The 26,525-nt window shown below is 36.4% G+C and overlaps 2 protein-coding genes across 20 annotated transcripts in view; one reads left to right on the top strand and one right to left on the bottom strand.

Annotated features, from left to right (window-relative positions):
• Window positions 1-1,057: 1,057 nt before the first annotated feature.
• Window positions 1,058-14,244, bottom strand: scel (sciellin). 3 transcript variants are annotated; one of them, XM_065293046.1, is made up of 33 exons: window positions 14,140-14,244; window positions 12,757-12,804; window positions 12,377-12,479; window positions 11,965-12,027; window positions 11,741-11,824; window positions 11,578-11,613; window positions 11,359-11,400; window positions 11,212-11,274; window positions 9,101-9,190; window positions 8,959-8,988; window positions 8,795-8,866; window positions 8,670-8,726; window positions 7,170-7,223; window positions 6,730-6,759; window positions 6,588-6,653; window positions 6,452-6,505; window positions 5,227-5,280; window positions 4,807-4,836; window positions 4,656-4,721; window positions 4,519-4,575; window positions 4,204-4,257; window positions 3,791-3,820; window positions 3,640-3,711; window positions 3,414-3,467; window positions 3,296-3,325; window positions 3,141-3,212; window positions 2,983-3,054; window positions 2,693-2,758; window positions 2,542-2,613; window positions 2,395-2,463; window positions 2,196-2,304; window positions 1,995-2,097; window positions 1,058-1,912 (listed from the first exon to the last, which is right to left on the bottom strand). In XM_065293046.1, the coding sequence occupies exons 2-33, from the start codon at window positions 12,794-12,796 to the stop codon at window positions 1,896-1,898; spliced, it is 1,911 nt and encodes a 636-aa protein (XP_065149118.1). In that variant the 5' UTR covers window positions 12,797-12,804; window positions 14,140-14,244; the 3' UTR covers window positions 1,058-1,895. The 3 variants fall into 3 exon arrangements, with proteins under 3 accessions (XP_065149118.1, XP_065149119.1, XP_065149120.1); XM_065293047.1 differs by lacking the exons at window positions 4,656-4,721; window positions 4,807-4,836; window positions 5,227-5,280; window positions 6,452-6,505; XM_065293048.1 differs by lacking the exons at window positions 4,204-4,257; window positions 4,519-4,575; window positions 4,656-4,721; window positions 4,807-4,836.
• A 6,304-nt stretch (window positions 14,245-20,548) lies between these two features.
• The window catches only part of mycbp2 (MYC binding protein 2), a 106,138-nt gene continuing 100,161 nt past the window's right edge, over window positions 20,549-26,525 (top strand). For 12 of the 17 annotated variants that reach the window (XM_065293049.2, XM_065293051.2, XM_065293052.2 and 9 more), the window contains exons 1-2: window positions 20,550-21,293; window positions 23,049-23,124. In XM_065293049.2, coding sequence (XP_065149121.1) covers window positions 21,025-21,293; window positions 23,049-23,124 — 345 coding nt within the window. In that variant the 5' untranslated portion in view covers window positions 20,550-21,024. Of the gene's footprint in view, window positions 21,294-23,048; window positions 23,125-26,525 lie in introns of all 17 variants that reach the window. The other 5 variants (XM_065293061.2, XM_065293062.2, XM_065293069.2 and 2 more) reach the window with 2 other exon arrangements.

The following is a 26,525-nucleotide window of genomic DNA, read 5'->3' on the forward strand; positions in this document are numbered from 1 at the left end:
GAGTAAAACCTGTAAACAAAACAGGTTTAAATTTTTTTTTAATTAAATACATTTTCAACTGTAAAAATATACCTTATAAACTTTTATATTTTGGCCAAAAAAACTGTTTTTTTGCCATATGGGTTTTAAAAGTAGAAATGTATTTTTGTTGCCCCTGAAATACATTTTGAAATATATGTTGATATAGTTTAAACTAAATATAGGTTAAACTAAATATATTTTCAAATTTAAAAATAAATGTATTTAAGCTTCTAAATGAATTTTCTACTAAATTAATTTAGCATATATTTAAAACATATTTTTGGACAAAGAAATGTATTATTATTATTATTTATTTATATATTTTTTTGCCGTATGGGACATGCCGTTTAAATAAAATGACCCTCACTTTGAAGGTATGTTATGAGGATTCAAATGAAAATGAGATTTTTTTGTTTTACTATATTTTAAAATGCAAAAAGTTCCAATGAACATAATGCTTGATCACTTTTAATAATTATTATGAGGGGTTCCTTTGAAATCTTTCCTCTGAAAGAGGTCCCTGGCCCCAAAGCCATTTCCTAGAGTAGGCCTGTTTCCAAAGGTTAACCAAATTGACTTTTAGCAAACATATATTTTAAATATTATTTTGTGGGGCAAACTGAAAATATTGAACTCATGGGCATATTTCACTCCAAATTCCAATCAAAAGTCATGTATCCTTTATTAATATTTAAAGCAATGTTTGTAGTATTTCAACAAGATTTAAAAAGAGTATTTACAAAGAAAACTTTTTAATTATTTTACAGAAAAGGGTGTTGTTGACAGTTCTTTTACAACTCAACTGAAAAGTAATATTACTTTAGTAGTATTATGTTTTATTTATTTATAAAGATTAATAACTAAGAATGGCTAATTGTGAGACCGAAGTTGAGCAGCGACAATAGTTTTAGGTGTCTGTAGGTAACTGGGTTAGAAATGCATTTTGCCTACTATACTTGATAAATTTGCAATTGTGTTTCTTGTAGGCAAGTACACAAACATGGCCCATTTTGAAAAAAAATAATAAACCGTATAATTTTTTATTCAAGTGACAGTTATTTATTTGTCATAAGTGCTGTGTACAAAGTACAATGAAAAGCTTTCTTGCAAATTTCTTCACAGACAATAGACAAGACAGAGTGGACTGGTGGATATTTATCACAATAATATAACTATATATAACATAAATGTAAATATTTGGTATGAGCAGACTTTGGTAAACAACAACACAAACATCAAGCAGTGGATTTGTAGAGTTCTCTGATGCTTTGTGGTTTTGGTTAATTAAACATTACATCCTGTTACAAAATAAAAATATCAACATAATAAAAGCTACAAAATCAACTATAAATTCTGTTGATACCTAGCAGTCCTTCATAAAGCAATTGCACATTTTAGCAGTTTATTTCCATCCTGATATACCCAAGATAAATATTTTCTTAAATGTTTCAGTACCTGAAATTAACAAGATATTTCTAAGGCTGCATCCCTTTAAACACAACAAAAGCATATTAGTTTTTGCTTTTACATTACAGAGTTCAAAAAGTATACTGCAGAACAGGTATAACCCAACTATACTCTGGAATGACAACTAACAAGATCTAAACAATACAATTGAATACATCATCACACATTACCTAATGAGAAAAATCCTTCTTATTTTTTTAATTATATATTTTAAAAAGATACATGTCACATCCCCAGGGAATGATGGATATCAACGCAAACCCTTCATTATTATTTATTATTTGCCAGGAACCACCACCAAAAGTTAATTTGTATATCTATATATGTATATTTAATGTCCAATTTGTTGTGTTTTAATTTAGTGTATGTGTCTTGTCACTTCTGTCCCTGACTGGTAAATGTAGTTTTCAGCGGTGCCACTTGCCTAAAACCAAACATATTTGTTAGTTAAGTGAGAATATTGGTTGTGTTTTGTTGAAAATTTTGTTGAAAAGCATCTGTCTTACCCTTAGTAACATTAAAGCAGCTCTCACAATGAACAGCACTGCGGTAAACCCACAGATTGTCTCCTGCCTTCAGGTGACCAAGAGAAGTGTTGCACACTTCACACTAGATAAACACATCGAATATAATGTTTAAATTATATATAAACATCAATTCACATATATGGTTTTCATTTAAAAAAAACACGAAGAAAAAGAACTAACTTTGAAACAACTTGAGTGGCAGTTTATATTCATTTCTTCCAGGATAATCTTTTCATCGGTGTACATGTTTTTACGGCAGTACGTGCAAAGGTCCTTCTCAGTTACTCTCCTACAACAAAGTGTAATTTTTACATTTCACCTATGAACTACACTTTACATTAAACTCACTTTTGACACAGTTAATATCACAAACTCATACCTCTCAGGTGATGTGTAAACTGTTGTGGAGGATTTTGATGTTACGGTATCGGAGAGATAATCGCTAGGCCTGCAAAATACGCAAGTGACTAAGCCTGAACAAATAACTTTTACATAAATAACAGCATTTTCAGAATTTTTAGGGTACCTGATATCTGTGTATGATGTCCTTGATGTGTAAGAGGGACTCGTAATACTCCTAGTGCTGTCCCAGTCATGTCTATGTATTTCCAAATAATTGTGTTAAATCTCATTTAATGTGTCAAACAAAAATGCAAAGATGAGAAAATGAATCCTACCGGTCACTTGATGACGAATACACTGTCCTAATAGATTTGGACACCGTGAAGTCTTGATCCTCGCGACTGTAAGAACGATAATAGCTCATTGTTAAATCAACACCGCTAGACTTGAGAATGAAGCTATAGTAGAAAGTTCTGAGCTCCTGAGAGCTTGAATGAGATTGCACTTCTGCTTTTGTGCTTTCTCTGTCGGCCACAGGACTGGTTAAACTACTTAAAAGTGAATGCCGAAGTACTGTAAATGTCAAACTCGCCACACACCTTACAGATATGCACATTCCACATACCTGGTGGTAGAGCCTGTGTAGGTTGTCTTCATTGATGTTGGTATGAGCGTGTCAAACAGCAGATCCTCAGTACTGTAACAAAGCGTTTAAGTCAATAATCTGTCTATGAGTGAAGGATTGCTGACATTGAGATGTCATTGTGCAATAAGAGTTCACACCTCTTTGCGGATTTGAGAGAGTATGATGTTGTTTTAACTGGTGAAAGATCCTCAGTTGAGTAAGACCTGACGCTAGAAATTCAATTAACAACAGGTTAGAAGAGTAGTCACTTTTTATCAGCAAAATTGTGCAAGCGAAACTGTGGTTATTGTACCTTGTGGTGGTTTTGACAGATGAGGTTGGTCTAGACAATAAAATATTATTTAATTAATGTTAATAAATGCACAAAGTAAAAAAGCAACAAAACTTGGATTATGTTTTATAACACTCACCCATCACTGAGGTCTATCAATGAGTTCACAGTAGTGACTTCAGGCTTGTAGTCACTTTAGAGACAAAAAAAGTGGCCTTACTGTCTCTAAATGTAATTTTATGTCACCTTTCATTATACTTCTAAAAACTTCTGCTTTTTTCACCAAATTTTAACAGTACATTGTAAACTTTAAATATTATAGAATCTATTGGTATGTTAAGGCAGAAACTGTGATAAAATCCCACCTTTTTGTGGTTTGGACAGAGTAAGATGTTGATTTAGTTGGTGAAACATCTCCCGACGTGTATGTCTTGGTGCTAGATGATATAGTTAACAGGTTAAAAGAGTAGGCACACTTGTATGAGGTAAAACAGTAAAAAAGACTTTATTAACTACCTTGTGGTGGTCTTGACAGATGAGGATGGTCTAGACAAAAAATATATAGTATTGATTTATTGTTAATCGATCCACAGTACACTCTTGAAAAAAAAGGTGCTTCATGATGCCATAGAAGAAGTGATTTTGGTTAAATGGACCTGTAAAGTACCTTTAACATCTGCAAGACCTTTCGGTTTTACAAAGGTTTTTTAGATTATTAAAGGGTAAGAAAGAAATGGTCCTTCTATATCATCGCTGAGAAGAACCATTTAAGCACCTTTATTTTTAAGAGTGTATTAACAAACCAGAAAAGTTGGGTTCCTGAGTTTCCATGCTCATTAAAAAGAACTGGCATGCTGTCTTCAAAGAGGGCTTGAATTGAGCTCTGAGCTCACCCCTCCCAAAACACCATAGTATTAGATGGGACTCACCCAACCAAGGTATCCTTTGATGATTTCACATTAATGACTTCAGACTTGTAGTCACTTTAGGGATAAATAACATGCAGTGAGCATTCATGTTGACATGATAGAAAAAAGATAAAGATCTGGCACTGGGGCGGTACCTTTTCAAAAAGTACATATTTTCTCAAAATATTCATACCTTAAGGGGATATATAAGGACTTTCAAGGTACCGTCCCATGGTGACAGCTTTTGTACGTTTTGTCTGACAGTGTAGTTGGTGAAAGTTTTTTGTCGAATAAATGAAATTGTTTACATATTGTACCTTTGCAAATTCCACATACCTGTTGGATGCCTTGACTGATGTTGGTATGAGCGTGTCAAACAGCTGATCATCAGTGCTGTTAAAAAACATTAAGTCCATAAATAAGTCAATAACAAGCAGGCTGACTGTAAGATTGGTATTGTGCATTTACACTACCTCTTTATGGATCTGGAGGAGTAGGAGGTTGTTTTAGTTGGTGAAACATCTCCTGATGTGTAGGTCCTGGTGTTAGATGATATTGTTGAGATGTTAAAAAAGTAGACACAAGTGTTTTAGGGAAAACAGTAAACAAGACTGTGATAATTACCTTGTGGTGGTCTTGACAGATGAGGTTGGTCTAAACACAAAAAAATTGTATTGGTTTATTGGTAGTAGACAGACACTACCCTCACACACCAAAAATAAAGGTGTTTCATGATGCCATAGAAGAACCATTTTTGTCTAAATGGATCTGTAAAGAACCTTTAACATTCAGTTTTAAAAAAGTTTCTTTGTGGTGAGTAAAGATTCTTTAGATTATAAAGAAATGGTTCTTCAAAGAAACTAAATGGTTCTTTGATTAACCAAAAATGGTTCTTATATGGCATTGCTGTGAAGATTCATTTAAGCACCTTTATTTTTTTAGAGTCTATAAACAAACAAACACAATTACTAAGCTATGAGGACTTGAATGAGTTCATGAAGAATGAATTAGCACTTAAATACCATAGAATTTGATAGGACTCACCCAACCAAGGTATCCTTTGATGACTTCACAGTAGTGACTTCAGACTTGTAGTCACTTTAGGGATGAAAAACATGCAGTGAGCGATTCAGTCTCCAAATGTTTCATCTTTGTTCACATTGGATTATTTATTATTATTTACTATCATCAGGTTTAGACATTTAAAGTTGTAGGATATCAAAAACTAGTGCGTATAAATAGCATGCAGTGTGAAAAGTCGTGCAATGCATACGCCAAATTTCAATTTGCGTGCATATGATACGCCAGTCCTTCCCGTTCACTTAATACGGCACATTTTTTCATGTCATTTTATATATTGTACCCTACAAAGGCAAGTGCAGTAACTATGCAAACACTGAAACTGAGAAAAATACCCTTAAAGTTTTTTACACCAACCAGTCATAACTGCAATTTTGGCACACATGTTTCTATGAAATGAAACAAAATTGAACCAGGAGCCTTTGTCACAAGACACAACAGATCTTACAAAGCCCATTTCAACCCTTTACTCAATTTTGAACAAATGCGTAGTTACTGCGCTTTGGCTTTGTAGGGCAGTTTTGGTTTCTCAAATTTTTTGTTTTTTAAACCATTGTCCCTTGGGTTTGGGGTTAGATTTAAGATTTGCTTTGGATGTTATTTCATAGGTTTCTCCATGTATTTGTCTTTTTTTAACCATGGTCGCTTGAAGTTGGGGTTAGAATTGGGGTTTGGGTGTCATTTTATGTAACAAAAAGTTGTTCTAACCCCAAACCTGAGCAACAATGGTAAAAAAAAAACAGAAGAAAAATTGAGAAACCAAAACATGAAACATAAAACGAAAAGGAAAATTTGCAGTATTTGCCGTATTTATTGCACGACTTTTACACTGCATGTTATTTATACGTATTTCATGAGACTGGGCTGGAATAGCACATGATAAAACACCTCATTGTGAATATAAGACAGAGTTAAATTGGTGAAACATCCTGCACTCTTACAGAAAAGATACAAAAGCTGTCACTGAGGCAGGGTACCCTTTCAAAAAGTACACATTTGTACCTGCACGGTGCATATATCTGTACCTCAAAAGTGCATGTTCGTACCTTAGGGGGACAAATTAGGACTTTTAAGGGTACTGGCCTATGGTGACAGCTTTTGTACGTTTTGTCTGACGGTGTAGTAGGTGAAAGTTTTCATCCAATAAATGAAATTGTTTACATTTTATACCTTTGCAAATTCCACATACCTGTTGGATGCCTTGACTGATGTTGGTATGAGCGTGTCAAACTGATCATCAGTGCTGTTAAAAAACATTGAATGTCAATGAATAAGTCAATAACAAGCATGCTGACTGTAAGAGTGTCATTGTGCAGTTACAGTACCTCTTTATGGATCTGGAGGAATAGGAGGTTGTTTTAGTTGGTGAAACATCTCCTGATGTGTAGGTCCTGGTATAATTGAGATGTTAAAAAAGTAGGCACAAGTGTTTGAGTTAAAAACCATAAACAAGACTGTGATAACTACCTTGTGGTGGTCTTGACAGATGAGGTTGGTCTAGACACAAAAAATATATAGTATTGATTTAATAGATTCACAGTACACCCTTAAAAATAAAAAGCTTCACGATGATATAGAACCGTTTATATGAAAATGAATCTGTAAAAAACCTGACGAACATAAAGAAATGGTTCTTTTGAGAACCTTTAACTAAATGTTTCTTTGAGGAACCAAAAATAGTTCTTCCTATATGGCATCGCTGTAAAGAACCATTTTAGCACCTTTATTTTTAAGCATTTATAAACAATAAAGTTAAAATAAAGTTAAATTATGAGGATTTTGAATGGATTCATTAGTTCATCTACCCATTTAGTCTGACAGGTAAACAAAACTGTCTTCAAAGGAGGCTTGAACCCGATGGTCGACCCCCCCCCCCCCCAAATACCATAGTATTTCATGGGACTCACCCAACCAAGGTATCCTTTGATGACTTCACAGTAATGACTTCTGACTTGTAGTCACTTTAGGGATGGATAACATGCAGTGAGCATTTCAGTCTCCAAGCATTTCATTTTTTTATTATTTATTATCACAAAGTTGTAAGAAAACAAAAACTTGTGTAATGTTCAGACTAAGCACATGATAAAAACACCACATTGTGGATATAAGACGGAGTAAGATGTTTTTTTTTAATTGGTGAAACGTCCTGCATCCAGCTCGGAATACACTGCACAATTATTGGCTGTCCCAGACAAAAGATTGCCATCGTAAAACAATCGCCGCAATTTCTGTGATCGCGGCTCTTTATCGGTGGTCCTATGTCATACAGTGAGAGAGGTTCAAAGACGGCCATTTTCCCGGTCTTGCGTCCAAAGATAGCATACGATAGTTTTCTGACAGTGTCAGATATTCAGCATGGTCACCACACTGTGTGTTTGCTGCTACAACCTGCGTATTGGTATTTGTTTACCACTAGTACATGCTGGTGAAGTTGCGCTAACGTGCGTCGCCGCCGACGAAGCTTCCGTGTCATAATCGTACAGTCTACATCAGAGGTGTCTATGGCCCTGTCCCAAATGGTGCACTTCATGTGGATTTTCGGTCTTGTGGCCTTATATTGCGCGTGCTCGCTTAGTCTACGAGTCAGTAGGGTGTCCCATCCGTCATGTTTACATTCCGAAGTGTGCTCATCAGCGCCCCCTTTGCACCCTTGATGCGGTCTCTGGCGAAGCTCGCACTGCAGCAGGCTTTGCGCACTTTACCAACCCAGAAGTCCTTGCGAAAGAGCAATCAGAGCAATCAGACGACGGAAGGGAGGAGATTACACTGATGGGAAACTTCTCTTCCTATTTCCGGCAGGCTCAAGTCTGTCCAAAAATATGATTCGCGTCAAGGGTCCCTAAGGTCTGTACTACATGATGTCATCAAAGTGTCCACAAGTCCGGAGTGTGCCATTTGGGACAGGGCCAAACTCAATTCCTGGAGGGCTGGTGTCTCTGCAGAGTTTAGGTCCAGCCCTAATTAAACACACCTGATGCAGCTAATCAAGGTCTTTAGGATTACTAGAAACTTCAAGACAGGTGTGTTGGGGCTGGTTGGAGCTAAACTCAGTAGGACACCAGCCCTCCAGGAACTGAGTTTGACACCTCTGGTCTACATGCTTGTCATACCCAAGTTTAAACGATCTATGACGCACAGTGTGATAGGGTAATTATCTTATAGGAGTGAAAAAATTCTGCAGTGTATTCCAGGCTTCAGAGAAAAGATACAAAAGCTGTCACTGGAGGAGGGTACTCTTTCAAAAAGTACACCATTATGCATATTAGAATTTTAAAAGTGAATATTTTGTATAAAGGGTACCGTCCCAGTGAAAGCTTTGTATGTTTTGTCTGACAGTGTACTTGGTGAAAGTTTTGATCCTATAAATGAAATTGTTTACATTTTATAACTTTGCAAATTCCACATACCTGTTGGTTGCCTTGACTGATGTTGGTATGAGCGTGTCAAACAGCTGATCATCAGTGCTGTTAAAAAACATTAAGTCAATAAAAAGCATGCTGACTGTAAGATTGTCATTGTGCAGTAACAGTACCTCTTTGTGGATCTGGAGGAATACGAGGTTGTTTTAGTTGGTGAAACATCTCCCGATGTGTAGGTCTTGGTGCTACAGAGGATATAGTTAAGAGGTTAAGGAAGTATACATTTGTTATGTTTGTTAGCAATCAGTTAGCCAAACTTGGGATAGGCCTACTGTACCTTGTTGTGGTTTTCACAGTTGAAGTTGGTCTATTGTTGGTTTAACGTACAACACACATAGTTAAACAAACAAAGAAAGCACAGGGATGATTAAATAATGAGATCATTTTGAATAGTTTACACTAGTAACTACAACACTCACCCATCAATGATGTCCTTTGATGACTTTACAGTAGTAACTGCAGACTTACTGCTAGACAAGTCGCTTTCTAATTTGTTAGATGACGCTCTCCTGAGGACAAAAGGCAACAAGTTCCTTTATTAACTAATTTTGTCTTTTATATTTTTTTTATATATTAATATATTAGTTTTTTTAAGATGTAAAATAAATCTATAGTGTTCCCAGAGTACATATGTGAAGTTTTAGCTTAAAATACCCCATAGAAAATTTATTATAACATGTTAAAATTGCCACTTTGTAGGTGTGAGCAAAAATGTGCCGTTTTTCAGTGTGTCCATTTAATTGCAAATGAGCGGATAAAATGCAAACACTGATCACCATAATGGTGGTTTACTGAAATTGGAACTCGATTGTGCTGTCAATTGTTTATAGATAATTTATAATAGCATGTTAAAATTGCACTTTGTAGGTGTAAGCAAAAATGTGCAGTTTTTCGGTGTGTCCATTTAATTGCAAATAAGCAGATAAAATGCAAACACTGATCACCATAATGGTGGTTTGCTGAAATTGAAACTCGATTGTGCTGTCAATTATTTATAGATAATTTATTATAACATAAAATTGTCACTTTGTAGGTGTGAGCAAAAATGTGCCGTTTTTCGGTGTGTCCATTTAATTGCAAATGAGCGGATAAAATGCAAACACTGATCACCATAATGGTGGTTTACTGAAATTGGAACTCGATTGTGCTGTCAATTGTTTATAGATAATTTATAATAGCATGTTAAAATTGCACTTTGTAGGTGTAAGCAAAAATGTGCAGTTTTTCGGTGTGTCCATTTAATTGCAAATAAGCAGATAAAATGCAAACACTGATCACCATAATGGTGGTTTGCTGAAATTAAAACTCGATTGTGCTGTCAATTGTTTATAGATAATTTATTATAACATGTTAAAATTGTCACTTTGTAGGTGTGAGCAAAAATGTGGAGTTTTTTGGTGTGTCCATTTAATTGCAAATGAGCGGATAAAATGCAAACACTGATCACCATAATGGTGGTTTACTGAAATTGGAACTCGATTGTGCTGTCAATTGTTTATAGATAATTTATAATAGCATGTTAAAATTGCACTTTGTAGGTGTAAGCAAAAATGTGCAGTTTTTCGGTGTGTCCATTTAATTGCAAATGAGCGGATAAAATGCAAACACTGATCACCATAATGGTGGTTTGCTGAAATTAAAACTCGATTGTGCTGTCAATTGTTTATAGATAATTTATTATAACATGTTAAAATTGTCACTTTGTAGGTGTGAGCAAAAATGTGGAGTTTTTTGGTGTGTCCATTTAATTGCAAATGAGCGGATAAAATGCAAACACTGATCACCATAATGGTGGTTTACTGAAATTGGAACTCGATTGTGCTGTCAATTGTTTATAGATAATTTATTATAACATGTTAAAATTGCCACTTTGTAGGTGTTAGCAAAAATTTGCCGTTTTTCAGTGTGTCCATTTAATTGGAAATGAGCGGATAAAATGCAAACACTGATCACCATAATGGTGGTTTGCTGAAATTGAAACTCGATTGTGCTGTCAATTATTTTCTTGCTCTCTCTCTCTCTGCATGATCAAACGGCAGTGCTGTGGTTGAATAATGCAGATTAAGGGCCGGTATTATAATAATAATCACAAGGGGAGCCACATTTCATTGAGCTATTTTTCCCATGCTTGCAGAGAATGGTTTACTAAAACTAAGTTACTGGGTTGATCTTTTTCACATTTTCTAGGTTGACAGAAGCACTGGGGACCCAATTATAGCACTTAAACATGGAAAAAGTCAGATTTTTATGATATGTCCCCTTTAAGGGGTGGTTTCCCAGACAAGGTTTAGATTAATCCAGGACTAGGCCTTATAGATATTAGACAATTTCCGGGAAACCACCCCTACAAGTTATATCTGACATTGACATTTTACATTGTCAGTAGTATCAGTAGGCTATGTGATGTGTTCCCTGTGAATTGAACCCACAACTTTGGCGCCGCTAAAATGCAATACTTTACCAGTTTGAGCTATAGGAAAACTATTCTGTAATATGGTGAGAAATAGTTGAGATATGATTTCCATTTTACCTGGTTGTTGTGACGGTCTCAGTTATCTTTGCACCATCTTTGACTGTCGTTGTTGATGTAATGCTGTAAGAGGCGTAATCATTGTTTTAATAGCTTGTTAAAACTAAACCTTTAATAAACAATTCAATAGAGTTTAAAAGGTTTTACCTGCTCCTGGGTTGCGTTCTCACTGATCTAGTTGTTGTGGTTCTGTTGGGTAGGAAAGAGAATTGAGCTCTCAAAATGGTTTTAAAAACATTTTTGCCCAGGTTTTATGTTTGAACTGCAAACATTAATGACTTATAATGTTGTCTTCAATCTTCAATGGCTTTATTAGGTAATCTATTAATTGTCATAAATTGAAATTTTCAAAATGGGTCTGTTTACCTTGTTTCATTCAGCGCATCCTGGCTTCCTCCAAATCTAAATATAGCAAAACAGTTATTTTGTACAACGTAATTAAAATCACTACATACTGAATCACAGTTCATTTTTCAAAGATGTGCAAGCTATTTTATGCAGCTTAAACTATAATTGCTTTATTAGTGACCTTTTAGAGAGGGCTTGGACAGTGGAACCTGAAGTAGTAACCGTGGTGGTTTTGCTCTCAGCTTTGGTAGTTGTACCTGTAGGACTTGAAGAGGAAAAATCTCTCGTCATTTCCTAAAACACCACTGTACACATTCAGATATATCAGACACAATGCATATACTGTACACAACTGGCAAAATGTGGGATCTACACATATAAGACATATAAGACATTAATAGGTACCTTTCAATGTTTTCCTTGGACTTGTAACGACTCAAAGCAGTTCTGCCAAAATTTGAATCCACTCTGTAGACAATAATGAAAAGCATGACAAGAATTTAGCTTTTTTTTAATGTATATCAGCTGACAGTATAAGTATTTATAGCTGTAACTGACATATAGGGTGGTTTCACAGACAAGGGTTTAGATTAATCCAGGACTAGGTCTTAGTTATGTCAGGACATTTTAACAAACAAACAATACTGGTGGTGTGCATCTTGAGACAAAACTAGGACACTGATATATGTTAGGCTGGCATTATGGCAGCTCAAACATGCATTTTAGTCTGGGACTAGCATTAAGTCCTACACAGGAAACTGCCGCACAAAGTTTAGTAAAGCAAGTTAACATCTAATTTTGGTAAATGATGACTCACTCGACTTTCTCGTCCTCATCCACATTTTTCTTGATCCAGCTATTGTCCTTTAACAATGAAGTCTTCTTCTTATTGTCCTCCACCACTGTTCTTGAACTGGTAGCTGGAGTGCAATTAAAGATAACTTGATTATGAACGTGCCGATAAAATGATAAAGCAAAAATGAATAAAAACAGTATCTAATTTCATCATATTATTTTGTGTTTAGGTATAGGCCAAAGTGGTAGGCGTGTATTTGGTTTATGACTGGCTTTTATTTGTACAGTGTGCACCTGTTCTTTTATTGGAGCACACAATAGTCGTTTATCTATTTAACAACAAAATAACACAGACGAAATGAAGAGATGGAAGGCTTTATAGTTTTTATAGGTTGTCCTCACCCGTTTGGACTTTACTATAGGACTTTGCAGTATAAGCCATGGTTTACTCTGTAGGAGAGAATTAAAGGACACATTATTACTTGTTAGTGCATATACTTTTAAAAATAAAGGTTTGTGAAAGGTTTTTGTTAACATCATGATTTTACAAGATTTTTTGTAAAAGACTATGCCTCAAAGTTTTGAGAGTGCAGAGTCGTCCCCTTTACAAGACAAGTACCATAAAGTAAAGACATATCCACAAGATGGTGCCACTAGACAAGATGCTAACTACTGGAAATGCTTAATTCATAGTTAATGCAGATTGTTTGGTGTAGTATCTTCCAAAACACATTCCTGAATACACCCAAAACTAGTCTCGGTGACTATACAGACACACCCTGTTAAAACATCTGCAAGTGATCCATGGCAACATTCTTATGTTTGTAAAGAATTGCTTTGCAGATAGGCTAGGCTACTATACATCACACAGAAGATGAAGTTTAAAAGTTTATCCTGAATATGAATTTTACTGAATTTTTAGCGAAGTCAATATAAAAGCTTAAATAAAATATCTGCTGTTTACATATTTATAAAATCAACTCAAATACCTTGAAATCAGATATTTGATTATAAAATCATTGTCACATTGTTCAAAAACTATTTCTCAATATCTACAAAACTTCTTTAACTGCCATGTAACTAAAACATGTGCTCACTACAGCTATAAACATGCAGTGAAATAATAAATATCAAATGTAGTCTGTGTTTGAAATCTATTTGAATAATCTTTGAATAAGCTATGAACTACAGCAGGTGATATTTATGGTGACATTACACTCTAAAAACAAACGGTGCTATATACCAAAAGTGGTTCTTTGCTCGTAATCATAGAAGAACCATTTTTTAGTGCCATATAGCACCGATGAAGCACCAGTGAAGCACCCGTGTAGAACCATATAGTGCAGAACCATATGTGGTGCTAGATGGCCCCTATATGGTTGTACACAGGTGCTTTACAGGTGCTTCACAGTTGCTATATGGCACTAAAAATGGTTCTTCTATGATTATGAGCAAAGAACCACCGTTTGTTTTTAGAGTGTAGACTCTAAATTATTTTGGGTTATTTTTAACCCAATGCTGGGTAAATATTGGACACAACACATGTTGGGTTATAAAAAAAACTATGCTGGGTTGTTTTTAAACTAACCATGAGTTGCATAGGTTTCTTTATTACCCAACATGTGTACAGTCCTAGCATTGGGTTAAAAATAACCCTAGCAGAATTAAGAGTGCAAACTTTTCTTTAGAAATTAATTTGAAAACAAAGATCTACATGTTAACAAAGAAAATAATCGAACTGTAATAGTAAAACAGACAAATATGTATGTGTAGAAAGAGTCATACCTTGGTTTGAGCTGTGTGAGATGTGATTAAGAGGTGGAATGAGAATAACATACAGTTTACTGCTCTTCCCTTTTTACATATTTGACCTGGGTAGGGAAGGCAAGGTTGTGAGGTGTGGCTTCATATGACACACATGAGAGCAACTGAACCTGAACTGTAAGCTCAGCAATCTGTCACGAAAGCATTTACAATGGAGTTTTGTGTCTGTACTTTAGTTTCTAGGAGGTGTGTCATTACGAGGTCTATCCCACCAGTCAGGAATGATAAGTTGTAATGAATGTCACATCACCAGACAATCTTCTGTGTTTGGAAACTGTGTAAAAGGTACCACCGAAATGTCAACTTAAGATAAAAATAAGCAATAAAAACAATGGGTGTGGTCGCATGGCTTAAAAGTTCAAAAGTCTGCATTGTCACTGCTGTTTATGGCTGGTGATATTTTGCAAACACATACAGCAGGCCTGTGTGTTGGCAAAATAATTATAAAATTTAAAAATTAAATAACTGGTAACCTGTAATTGGTAGAGCATAATGTAAATAGTGCAAAGGGTTATGGGTTTGATTTCCAGAAAACAGACAAATTAATTAAAAAGGTAGCCTATAGAATGAATGCATTGTAAATTGCCAAATGCATAAATGTAGAAGTCAACGTTTGATTTTAATTTCACTTTAATTTACATTTTTTACATTTAATTTGAAATGCATAAAGGATATTTTCACAGAATGGGTCTCATTCACTAAGCATGCACAAATTTGTTTGTAAAATGTGCGTATGGATTTTTTAACTAACAAATTATGATTTAACAAAAACTTTCACACTAAAATTTATCTTAAATGTATGCAAAAATGTAAGAACAACTTAGACCACACGTTTGCAGTAATCATGAACAATGAAAAAATATATAACACAAATATATTATATTATGGTTCTTTTTCCTTGTTCATGATTATTGCAAAAGTGCCGTCAAAGTTGTTCTTAGGTTTTTCATACATTTAAAATAAATAAATTTTAGTGTGAAAGTATTTATTAAATCATAATTTGTTAGTTAAAACATCTCTACGAACAAAGTAGTGCGTATGCATGCTTAGTGAATGAGACCCAGTGTTCTTTACATTATTTAGGATGATTTGATGTAAAACAAAAAAGGTGATTTAGCTGTTTTTGGTCACACAGTTAATAATTTTGTTGATATTTAAAAGTAAAAAAAAAAAAACGTAAACCAAATATCCTAAAACCAGGAAATGTTTAATTTACCCATTTACAAATCAAATGCACAACCGATAAAATCACCAAACATGAAATGTTTAACTTTACATTTTCAATCTGCAGTTCAGCAAAAGTACTTTTGACATGTGTTAGACTTCTTATCTTTCAATCAGGTCATGTACTACAGCAGGTCATGTCAAAATGCCTTGTTCAAAGGCAAAAATTACATTAGAAGGTGTGTTGTTGCTGAAATATGTAGCTTGCTAGGCGTTGTTCACTATTGTGGGTGGGTGAAAAATGTCTGTCATACTGGAAGGGAAATTATGCCTGACAAATATGAAGAGTGAAAATGTGAATAATATTTCTATGGGGTGTGACACTAATGATCCCTTCTTTAGTAACCTGCTATATATTAAAAACTAATAGTAAATAGTAAAATATTCCAGGCAAATTTGGTAAAACATAACTTTTACCATACTTAAATAATTAAGTAAAGAGGATGTGTAATATATAAACTTGATCCCCCTTTAAATTTTATTCCTATATAATTATATAATTCCTATAATTCCATAATAAATAATGCTATACAAGATGGATCAAAATAGATCCATTTACTCTACCCTTTATTAGCTTTGCTTGACGTTTTTCACCACAAGATGGAGCAAGATATTAATGTCTAAGATATGACACATCTTTGCTGGATTGCAGGAACTAAACTGAAATTTTTTTTTGATCTTGTGAATATACTGCTGTCATATACCGTACACTGTGTTTTTATACAGCCCACAGTAAACTATATACATTATGTTTGTGTGTGGACATAACCATACAAATTTTTATGTTTTCCTGCATTATCTAGGTATTACATAGCTTTATCTGTTTTATGTCTTAACCCCTTAACTTCCCCCCCCCCCTTTGAGTGGGGGTTAAAAAGTGACATAAGCCTTCAAATTAATATAGCCTAAATCTGCCATTCTTTGGTCTGGAAGCCTAATCTTGGTCGTTTTTTTAAGAAGGCATTTTAACGTTTTTCATTGAAGTGTTTGGAGCTGTTAATATAAAATAAATAGTTATAGCAAAATAAATAAAATATTGCAATAACGTAAAAAAGTAAAGTTTTATAGTAAAACTATAAAAGTGAAAATGTTCCACGTCAATTACTGTCCCTATTCATATGGGGTCAATGACATTTAACAATATCATTGTCACTACATAATTTCTATTCTTAAATGGCCTTAAAATATGAAAACTACATTCTCTACATTCTCAACTTTTCAGTGATAAATAGGATTTCAAGATTTCTTCAGGTTTAATATGGGATATTTGTGTTATGAACTAGTGGGCAAATCTGTAAGGCATGTAACAAAATGACTGTCACTACATCATTTCTATCCCAAAATGGTTTTGAAACATAAAAACGTCATTCTTAGACCTATCCAATTATAAATAGGGGGGCCTGTCACATTTTACAAAATTACTTTCTATGTCTTTCTTTTTGCAAAATTGTGATGGAATAAAAAAAAAACACTCTTAGATCTTTCCAATGATATATTTGTCAAGATTAAATTAGTTTAGCATAGGTTATTATCGGTTTAATAGTTAAGTAAGCACTTTAGGCCCACCTTCTTTAGACCGGAGACAGTTATTAATGTGTCTTATCTCAGGCTCTCCCAATTTAGCGGTTGCTTTTCTGAAATTGAACCCAAAATATTAAACCTTGATGATGTATGCGGTCGACCAACGTGACTTCTGGAGAACGCACTCGAAAACCTGTTCGAGACGTGTCCGGCGGATCTGGCACGAATGGCCACTCAAACTGTACAGTCAATATGTACGCCCCCAACATAAATTACACATTAAATTAATTACAAAGTTGTTAAAATGCTAAAAACAAAGTTGTGACTGTTGAGTTAGCGCTACATGCTAATTAATGCTATAGGCTATGCTAACGTTTAGGCTGAAATTCTACTACTGATGTTCAGTTATGTTTTGCAGGTCCATACTGGAAAAGAAACCCCACAAACGTCCATTAACAATCTCCAAATAGTTGTTTCTCAAAATCTGTAGTGGCGGTTTCCCGGACGAGGATTAGACTAGTCCTAGACTAAAATAAATATAAGAGCTGTTCAAACCAAAAACAACTTGCACTGACATATCTTAGAAAACATCAGTGTCCTTTGTTTTGCCTCAAAATGCACACAGGTAATACTTTAGTAAGGCATGTTTGTTAATACTAGTTATATTTCCGAATTAAACTGAGGCCTAGTCCTGGTTTAAGATAATCCCTGTCCGGGAAACCACCCCTTAAGGTCAGTTTACTAATGTGAAGTGGCGGCTTGTGACTACTCATTCGAGGGGCACAAATTCAAAATATGTGTTCGGAGTGTCATGTTTTTTGCTTGTGTTTTCAAAATATGTGTTTGTTGCGTCATGTGAACCTTGTGCATCACGTGTTTTGTCAAAATAAGTGCCTGCTGCACACGCGTCAAAACTATTTATGATAAAGGAGACGCTCACATTCATAAAATATACGCAAGACACTCCCTTAACAGTAAACTCTGATTACGCATGAGATTATGTGAGCATCTGGCAAACCAAGCATCTCTTTTATCATAAACCCTTTAGACACATCTGCAGCAGGCACTTATTTTGACAAGACACGTGATGCACATAGGATCACTCGACGCGCATATTTTGAAATGACCAACCACACACGATGGGCTGCATACACTCCCTAAAGGATTACTAGGAACACCATACTAATACTGTGTTTGACCCCCTTTTGCCTTCAGAACTGCTTTAATTCTACGTGACATTCATTCAACAAGATGCAGAAAGCATTCTTCAGAAATGTTGGCCCATATTGATAGGATAGCATCTTGCAGTTGATGGAGATTTGTGGGATGCACATCCAGGGCACGGAGCTCCCGTTCCACCACATACCAAAGATGCTCTATTAGGTTGAGATCTGGTGACTGTGGGGGCCATTTTATTACAGTGAACTCATTCTCATGTTTAAGAAACCAGTTTGAAATGATTCAAGCTTTGTGACATGGTGCATTATCCTGCTGGAAGTAGCCATTAGAGGATGGATACATGGTGGTCATAAAGGGATGGACATGCTCAGAAACAATGCTCAGGTAGGCCGTGGCATTCAAACGATGCCCAATTGGCACTAAGGGGCCTAAAGCGTGCCAAGAAAACATCCCCACACCATTACACCACCAGCCTGCACATTGGTAATAAGGCATGATGGATCCATGTTCTCATTCTGTTTATGCCAAATTCTGACTATACCATCTGAATGTCTCAACAAAAATCTAAACTCATCAGACCAGGCAACATTTTTCCAGTCTTCAATTGTCCAATTTTGGTGAGCTTGTGCAAATTGTAGCCTCTTTCCTATTTGTAGTGGAGATGAGTGGCACCCGGTGGGGTCTTCTGCTGTTGTAGCCCATCTGCCTCAAGATTGTGCGTGTTGTGGCTTCAACAATGTTTTGCTGCATACATCGGTTGTAACGAGTGGTTATTTTAGTCAAAGTTGCTCTTCTATCAGCTTGAATCAGTCGGTCCATTCCCCTCTGACCTCTAGCATCAACAAAGGCATTTTTGCCCACAGGACTGCTGCATACTGGATGTTTTTCCCTTTTCACACCATTCTTTGTAAACCCTAGAAATGGTTGTGCGTGAAAATCCCAGTAACTGAGCAGATTGTGAAATACTCAGACCGGCCCGTCTGGCACCAACAACCATGCCACGCTCAAAATAGCTTAAATCACCTTTCTTTCCCATTCTGACATTCAGTTTGGAGTTCAGGAGATTGTCTTGACCAGGACCACACCCCTAAATGCATTAAAGCAACTGCCATTTGATTGGATGATTAGATAATTGCATTAATGAGAAATTGAAAATGTGTTCCTAATAATCCTTTAGGTGAGTATACATCGAGCGCCCTCGAAAAAACAAGTCACCGGCCGCCACTGCTAATGTGAGCTACTGGCATGAGACGCAGAGCAAAGCAATCAGAGCAGAGCTCAACATTATTATTCATGAACCTGGACATGTAAAAAATTTCACTTAATAAAGGTACATACTACTAGCCTGGTTAGCCAGACCTACATCAAGATGTAAGGTCTGGCAACTCTTCACACAAACGGCTCAATGCAAGGGGCGGGATATAAGGTTGTCCCTCAAAATGCCTCTGCACGCAATAGGATAGCGCTATGACCAATCAGAGCAACGAAGAAGGTGACGTAGTTACCGTAACCAGTCGGCAAAACTCCAAACACATCTTTCTAGCTTAAAAAGGACTTCAGTGGGGTTATTTGCTCTTCTCTCAAAGAAAAACATAAGTCTAAGTCCTCCAGAGTCGCGGCCAAAGCCGCTTCAAAAGAAAGCTGTTCTTCAGCAGCAGCAGCCATTCTTTGTTTTTAAGTAGGAACCGTCGTAGCTATGTCGTCATCATGTTAAGCCCGCCCCACAGACGCTACACACGATGTGATTGGCCTGACCAAATTTTGGTTTTTGGAGCTTTTAAGTGTATTGTGAGTGCCTAGACTAAACCCTGGCAGCAAATATATTTTGCGGCCGCTAGGGTGCGTCTAGATTTCTAGGCTAACATACTACATTCTATGTAAATATAAAATAACTATTTAACATATTATTTCAATGCACTCTTTGCACCCTTAATAGAGAATATGTCATGTAAATGTCATGTAAATCTCCAATGGTATTTCAACTGTGGAAAGTTACAGAAACATTTTCTGGAATTAAATGAAATTTGGATAATAAAAATGTAAGAGATACAAAAAAGATTTTAATGACATGACAGTTTATAACTCTACTGATTCTGAATAATATTAGACAAATTGCAGAAATTCATGGCCCTTGGTATTGCTAGGTCATAAAAAACGTAAACGTATCCATATTGGATGTCTCTTTGTGAGGTCAATGTAAATGATCAAATATCAGTAACATGCTAAATTTATTTTTAGAACGCTGTTGTAATTGCAAATTCTGAAAGAAGAAACGAATGTAAAAGCATCTAAACCCGCATCTAAAGCTTAAAGCCTACGCCTTCTCCATTACTACAGCGGCTGCGCGTAAAAACACATCGAGTTCCCTAGCTAGACAGCATTTTGTCGTCCCGTTCAAAATGTTTAGTCAACGCCCAAAAATGCTGTCTAGGTAGGGGTCGCGCTAGGTTTCGACACGTGTCCCGCGTCTGCTGTGGATGGGAATGTATCCCAGCATGCTTGACAGTCAGCGACATGAACAGGGAAGGATGGTGAAGCTAAGATGGCAGCGCTGCTAGAGGTGCTGTCTTTACAGGGTCAAGAAAAACACCAGGATCAAACGCCAAGCACGGACGTCAGCTCACGCATTTGATTCCTTTCACGTCGTGCCTTTGAACATGCAAGCTCGGTTCGGCCTGATCGCTTGCAGTCGAGGAAATAAAGGCTGAATTCGGATCCGGGGGAAGCGCATAATTTCGCATTTGCAGCAGAGCGGCTAACCGTCAACGTCGTTGCATCGCAGGCGCAGATTGATCGGAGTTACTCGGATGTAATCCGCCGGGGGTTTTGCGCGTTTGCGGATCGGATATATGGAGCCCGTTTGTCACTTTTAGCTCTGCCGATTGACATTGTAATCCAATATATGCGTTGTTCCCCTAAACGATGATGTGTGCTGCTGCGGCAGCGGGTGCCGGTGGGATCCTGTCCACCTCATCCCACTCCATGGGGCTGGGTGTCAGGGTCATTCCTGGGGCTGGAAGCGATTTCGGAACGATTGGATCAGGGATGGGCTCTTGTCCCGTTATGGGGGCTCGGTCGGATTGTCGGAGTCGTTACCAGCTTCTTCTCTCAGGGCGAGCGCTGGCGGAGAGGTACCGGAGGATTTACACCACTGCGATCAACGACAAAGAGCAAGGGCTTAACCTCGGGAGGTGGGTGTCGTTTAACAACCCGGTTCGGGATAAGAACCCGAACCGTGAGGGCACGCGACTTGGGTGTGTTTGTAAACAAAACGTTCTCGATTCATTGGGTTCAAACCCGAGTTCGTTTGAGCCAAAACAGCAGTGGTTAGCTAGCGGCTAACTTCCTTAGCGAGATCGCATTAGCGGGTAAAGCTAAACATTTGTTTGGTTCCGTTCAGCTCAGTTTTATTATTTTGCTATTTATAGTTCAGTTTGTATTTCTTTATTTGAGCACGTTTTAATTCCGCTGTCACAGATATGTCCACTGTAACAGATTTGCTGAGACACCTTGCACAAGCAACCCATGAGATGTAAGTTAGCCATAGAGAGCAGATGGTTTGAATCATTTAACGTAGTAAACGCCGTGAACGAGTTTGATCACACATTTAATCCTTCTAGATTCAGCTGTTGTTATTATTATTTGGCTTTAAAGTAAATGCAAGATATCTTCCACGCTATATTTAGGCGTATACATGTGTTATGCAAATAAGAATGAATGTAAACAACAAACCATTCATCTCAAATTTGTTTTATGACTAGATTTTAAACGGTGTAAGGCTTCTAAAATATCCAGACATGGCCCAGGGTGCATTATCCATCTTGTTCGACAAATACTAGCATATATAGGGAGGTTATTGATAGTCTAGTCAGCCACTTCATTTATTCAGCAATATATAAATCTGTCAATACATCAATATATTTTCATATGGGCATCTCGTTTAGATCGAGTGGGCTTGGTTCTGTTGTGCCTTACGTCACCCTGCTGTAGTTGGAGAGAAGCGCACATAACAATGACGTGCTGTCTCTCAGGAGTCTCCATTAGCAGTGTGGTACTGGTGTCGTCATTGGCCCAGTATTTTACATAGACGTTATCTGTACATTAGTTGGTTTAAGTTAGAGTGGTGTTTGTAATAATGTTTACTTCCACCGTGCACGAGTGACGTCAGCAGGGTTAACGGCATGCAAAGCAGCGAAAACCTCTCCCAACCTCCAGGCAGCCTCTCTGCTTTCACTTTTCAAAGTATTTAATCGTTCATAATCCATTCCATTGTGTGCATTGGTAACTATATAAGGATCCTCTTAATAATGGATTCCGGTGGCCTTCTTGTTCTGTAAGAGAGATTTGCTAGTTCTCTAGTGCCCATTGGCAAACCCTGTTTATGATTCATATTAGTAGTTTCTATTTAAGCAAATTAAAATGTAAAAGGCCATCATTTTTGTTTATTGCAGAGTTGGCTGCACATTTTCAGATTTAAAATTGCTTCTGAAATATGTGCCTATTAAAGTGCATGTTTACATTTGTTTTTTTTACGGAACACAGCCGAAAGATATGAGTAATATGTATTAATGCCGCCTCTTCTCATACAATGACAATTCATAGTAACCACACACACCAAAGAAAAAGCATTGTCTAAAAATAGGCGTACAGTCAACTTGATTTCATATATGGTCTGGTGTTCACACAGCTATTATATTGCTCAAGAAGACTTTTTATAGGAGATGCTGGACGTAGTTATAAAAATCCCCTTTCAGTGTTTTACAGTAAAAATGAATAGCATGCATCTTTGGGATGGTGTGAGAGTGAGTACACGATGCCAAGAGTTTCATTTTTAGCTGAACTGTTGATTTTTACTTGGCAAAATACTATGAAAATAATATTATTTTCATTTCTTGTTGCTTAAACAGCAAGACCCCATGAAACAAACAATCTTCAATCTTTTCCAGGGGAAAGAAACCTTTGAGCAAGAAGAAGCTGAAAAGGCGCCAAAAAGTCAAATCAAAAGTGAAAACAAGAACAAAGGTAAGACTCTAAATTCATTGTTTCATTTTTGTTTGCACTGAATTGAATGAGTTTCAGTTTCATTTTTATATTGGAAGTTAAAAGACGACATACTCTTCTGCATTAGATGTTTAAAATAATTCTAGATTGTGTAATTTTTTATTAAGATAATTGACATATAAATAGGTTTATACTAGCGATTTTAATTGCAAACCCATTGCTGCATATGATGTAGGCTTGGTTTTTTACCTCTTACCATTCCTGAAAAAGGCTAAAATGCCTAAAAAGCACACAAATTGTTGCTGCTGGGTTAAAACTTTACAATAACAGTCATCATAATATAACTATAATTTGATATAACGGCTTATGGGTCATAATGTTAATGTGTCGTTTATGTTTAAAGGTTAGTTTACAGTGTGCAATATAACATGTGTTCATGTTTTACGTGTAAAAACACATTATTTTTCACACAATTTACTTATCTGTATAGCGCTGTTTTCACTGTCCTAAAAACAGGCTGATGTCTTCCTTCTTCTATGAAGTCCCTCCTTCAGAAATACGTATCGAGTTCTGATTGTGTAGCTTGTTTAGTGTGTTATGATTCGACATTAGCTCAGCTTAGCAGAGCTGTTTGATCCAAAGCTGCGACTAACGTACTATTCCTGTGGGCGGAGTTTAGTCAAAAACTCTTATATTGACATCATTCAACCAGGAAATACAGGCCTGTACACACTAAATAAAGTTTGAAACATTGGATCAGAAAAAACGTGACCTTTAAATTTCTTGCCAGGTGATTGTAGTCTTTTGAGTAGAGAAGATGCAAGTAAACAATACTGATGCTTTGATCTATTGGCCGTAGATTGGTATCTGTCGATCATCGCAATAAATGACTCGATCAGTACTCGCTTAATTCCCCAATCTCATAAACCAATTATTTGATTAACTTTTGTCATCTTAGTGCTCCTGAATGCAATTTATTATTACACCGTGCCAAACCCATTGGAGCGCGCCAGTCCTAATATGCAGCACAACGCCTCTTTTATATATACAGTACAGGCCAAAAGTTTGGACACACTCCCTCGTTCTTTATTTATACATTATTCCATATAACATAATAATAATAAACTCATCCAAACTATGGCATAGCACAAAAATGCAACTTTGGAAATTATGTTGGTGACGAAAAGCATGCAAAATAAACCAAAACTCTGTTATATTTTATTATTGGAAGTGCAGTCACCCCTTTGCCTAGAAATTGTTGAACCATGTATGTGTGCAGGGTTTCCCGCAGAAAATGTGTTAGTTAAGGTGGTAGGGTTGTTCCGGTGGGCGGACCGGGGGCGTGGCAATCAAAGGGGCGGGGCGTGCGCGTCATGATGAAAATATTTTTATTTAAAACACCCAAATTAAACTCAATTTTGAAGAATCTATGACAGAGAATGAACACATACTAGATTATTAATTAATTAAATGTTTTATCAACAGGCTAGTTATCCTCCAGACAGTGAGATCATGTCTTTCTCTCATTTCGGCCATGTTGCGCATGCCCGCTCGCGGTGTGAAGCGCTTCCACGCTATTCTCCGAGATGCACTTGACAGCCTTTTGTGCAGCAAATTTTTTTTTTTGGGCAACCTAGTTAAGGTGGTAGGGTATCCCAGCTTAGGTGGGCCGCCCGAACTGAAAAGTGCTGCGGGAAACCCTGGCGTGTCATTTTTTTTAAGAAGCTTCTTACATTTTCAATTTTGGATGAATTTTAAAGAGTATAGAAGGAGTTCATATTTAATCTGGGCTCTTATTGGCTGCTTTTTCTTCAATATTCAGTGTAAGTCATCTATTTCAAAAATAATATTTTAAAATAAAATGTAAGTTTTCTAATAATAAACATTAATCTGATTGGCACAGGTATATTTTTGTCTACAAAAGTAATTTTAAGCATTTAACCATACACCTTCAGCTTAAATACTTTTTAAGATCATAGTTAACATTTTAGTCAAGTGTGTCCAAACTTTTGGCCTGTGCTGTGTGTATGTGTGTGTGTATATATATATATATAATATAAATGAACAAATAAAAAAATGAGTAAACTACTGCCCCACCCCGATACTATCGTGTATCGGTGATCTCACAGGCTGACATTAGGATGATCTCTAAATGGGGCATATCGCCCAACACTAGCTTGCATGTCAGCTTGAAGAATCAGTATCGGGCATTGGTATCGGCCGATCATGCCAACAAAAATCCTTTTAAGAGCATCCCTAGTAAACAAATACATATTAAAAATGTTGGGAGTGGCGGGGTCACGATTGGCTGTTGCTTGGCGACTCATGTGTTACATGTTTCCATGACAACAGCTTCCTCAAGCTCCTCCGCTGAGCACTTATACCTTAGCTGGCAGCAGGGTTTGTCTCACTATCGAGTATGTGGCTTATAACAATGCTCAGAAAATGGGCAAAGACCCAGAATGTCTTAAATTGGATATTGTGTATTGTCTTCCCATGTGTGAGGGCAATGTCTGATTGTGTTTGGATATCCTTTCCCAGGCACTCTGTTTTCCCTAGTGGATGTGAGTGCTTCACAGGCAGGGGTACGAGAGAATAATGTGATTGTAGATAGTGTGGGGGGGATATGCAGTAAAAATCCTCCACTGTAAAACCCAGCTGGATAAGGAGAAAGAGCTCACTTATATTTTTCCTCTTTCTCTGCCACATCCTTAAAAGGAACTCTGTGCCTTTGTTTGCTCATAAACAAATGGGTGGAGTTTCTTCAGTAAGGAGATCGCTCGAAGACATACTGCTCAAATGTCTTTGCATTTGTTTGATGAATTTAAGGAACTTGAGTTAGTTTTTCCCACCTCTGATTTGAAATATTAACATGATCTGAGATATGAAAGAAACGCAAGTGTTATCAGGTCTCTCTCTTGAAAGCTGGATGGCTGATAAAAGTGTTTGATGTTGTTTGCAAAAGTGGATAACGTTAGTGTATGACAGACACGCGCATCTGTATCTAAAATAAAACCGAAAGGAGATCGACAGAAGTGATTGACGTTTGGACTTCTCATTACATTACCATGATGTTTACATTACGCATTAAGCAGACGCTTTCATATAGAGATTTATAAAGTGTGGAAGGAAAGCGTGAAAATTTGTCATTACGTGCATCTTTTTTATATGTGCAATTTTTTTTAATAGTATATTGTATATAATAATAATAATAATAATATAGGTCATGTATGATAATATATAATTCAGTACACAGTATAATATAAAATATAATCATGTTAATTTTATATATAAACATTATTATAAACATTATAATCATAGCCTAGTATTTGATTATATCGTACATGATTATTGCGTAGGAATGGTTTTAGTTTTTCTTGAATATTTGCATACATTTAGAAGTAATTTTGATACGAAAGTTT

Source organism: Paramisgurnus dabryanus, chromosome 15 (genome assembly GCF_030506205.2).
Source record: "Paramisgurnus dabryanus chromosome 15, PD_genome_1.1, whole genome shotgun sequence".
Taxonomy (NCBI): Eukaryota; Metazoa; Chordata; class Actinopteri; order Cypriniformes; family Cobitidae; genus Paramisgurnus; species Paramisgurnus dabryanus.

What these genes read in the sequence shown, in the direction of transcription:
- scel (XM_065293046.1), bottom strand. Translation starts at nt 12,796, where the DNA reads ATGGCTTATACTGCAAAGTCCTATAGTAAAGTCCAAACGG. An exon ending in TCCAAGGAAAACATTGAAAG is followed by an intron (nt 11,825 to 11,964) that starts GTACCTATTAAT and finishes TTCCTCTTCAAG; the next exon opens with TCCTACAGGTACAACTACCA. An exon ending in ACATCATACACAGATATCAG is followed by an intron (nt 2,464 to 2,541) that starts GTACCCTAAAAA and finishes CGTATTTTGCAG; the next exon opens with GCCTAGCGATTATCTCTCCG.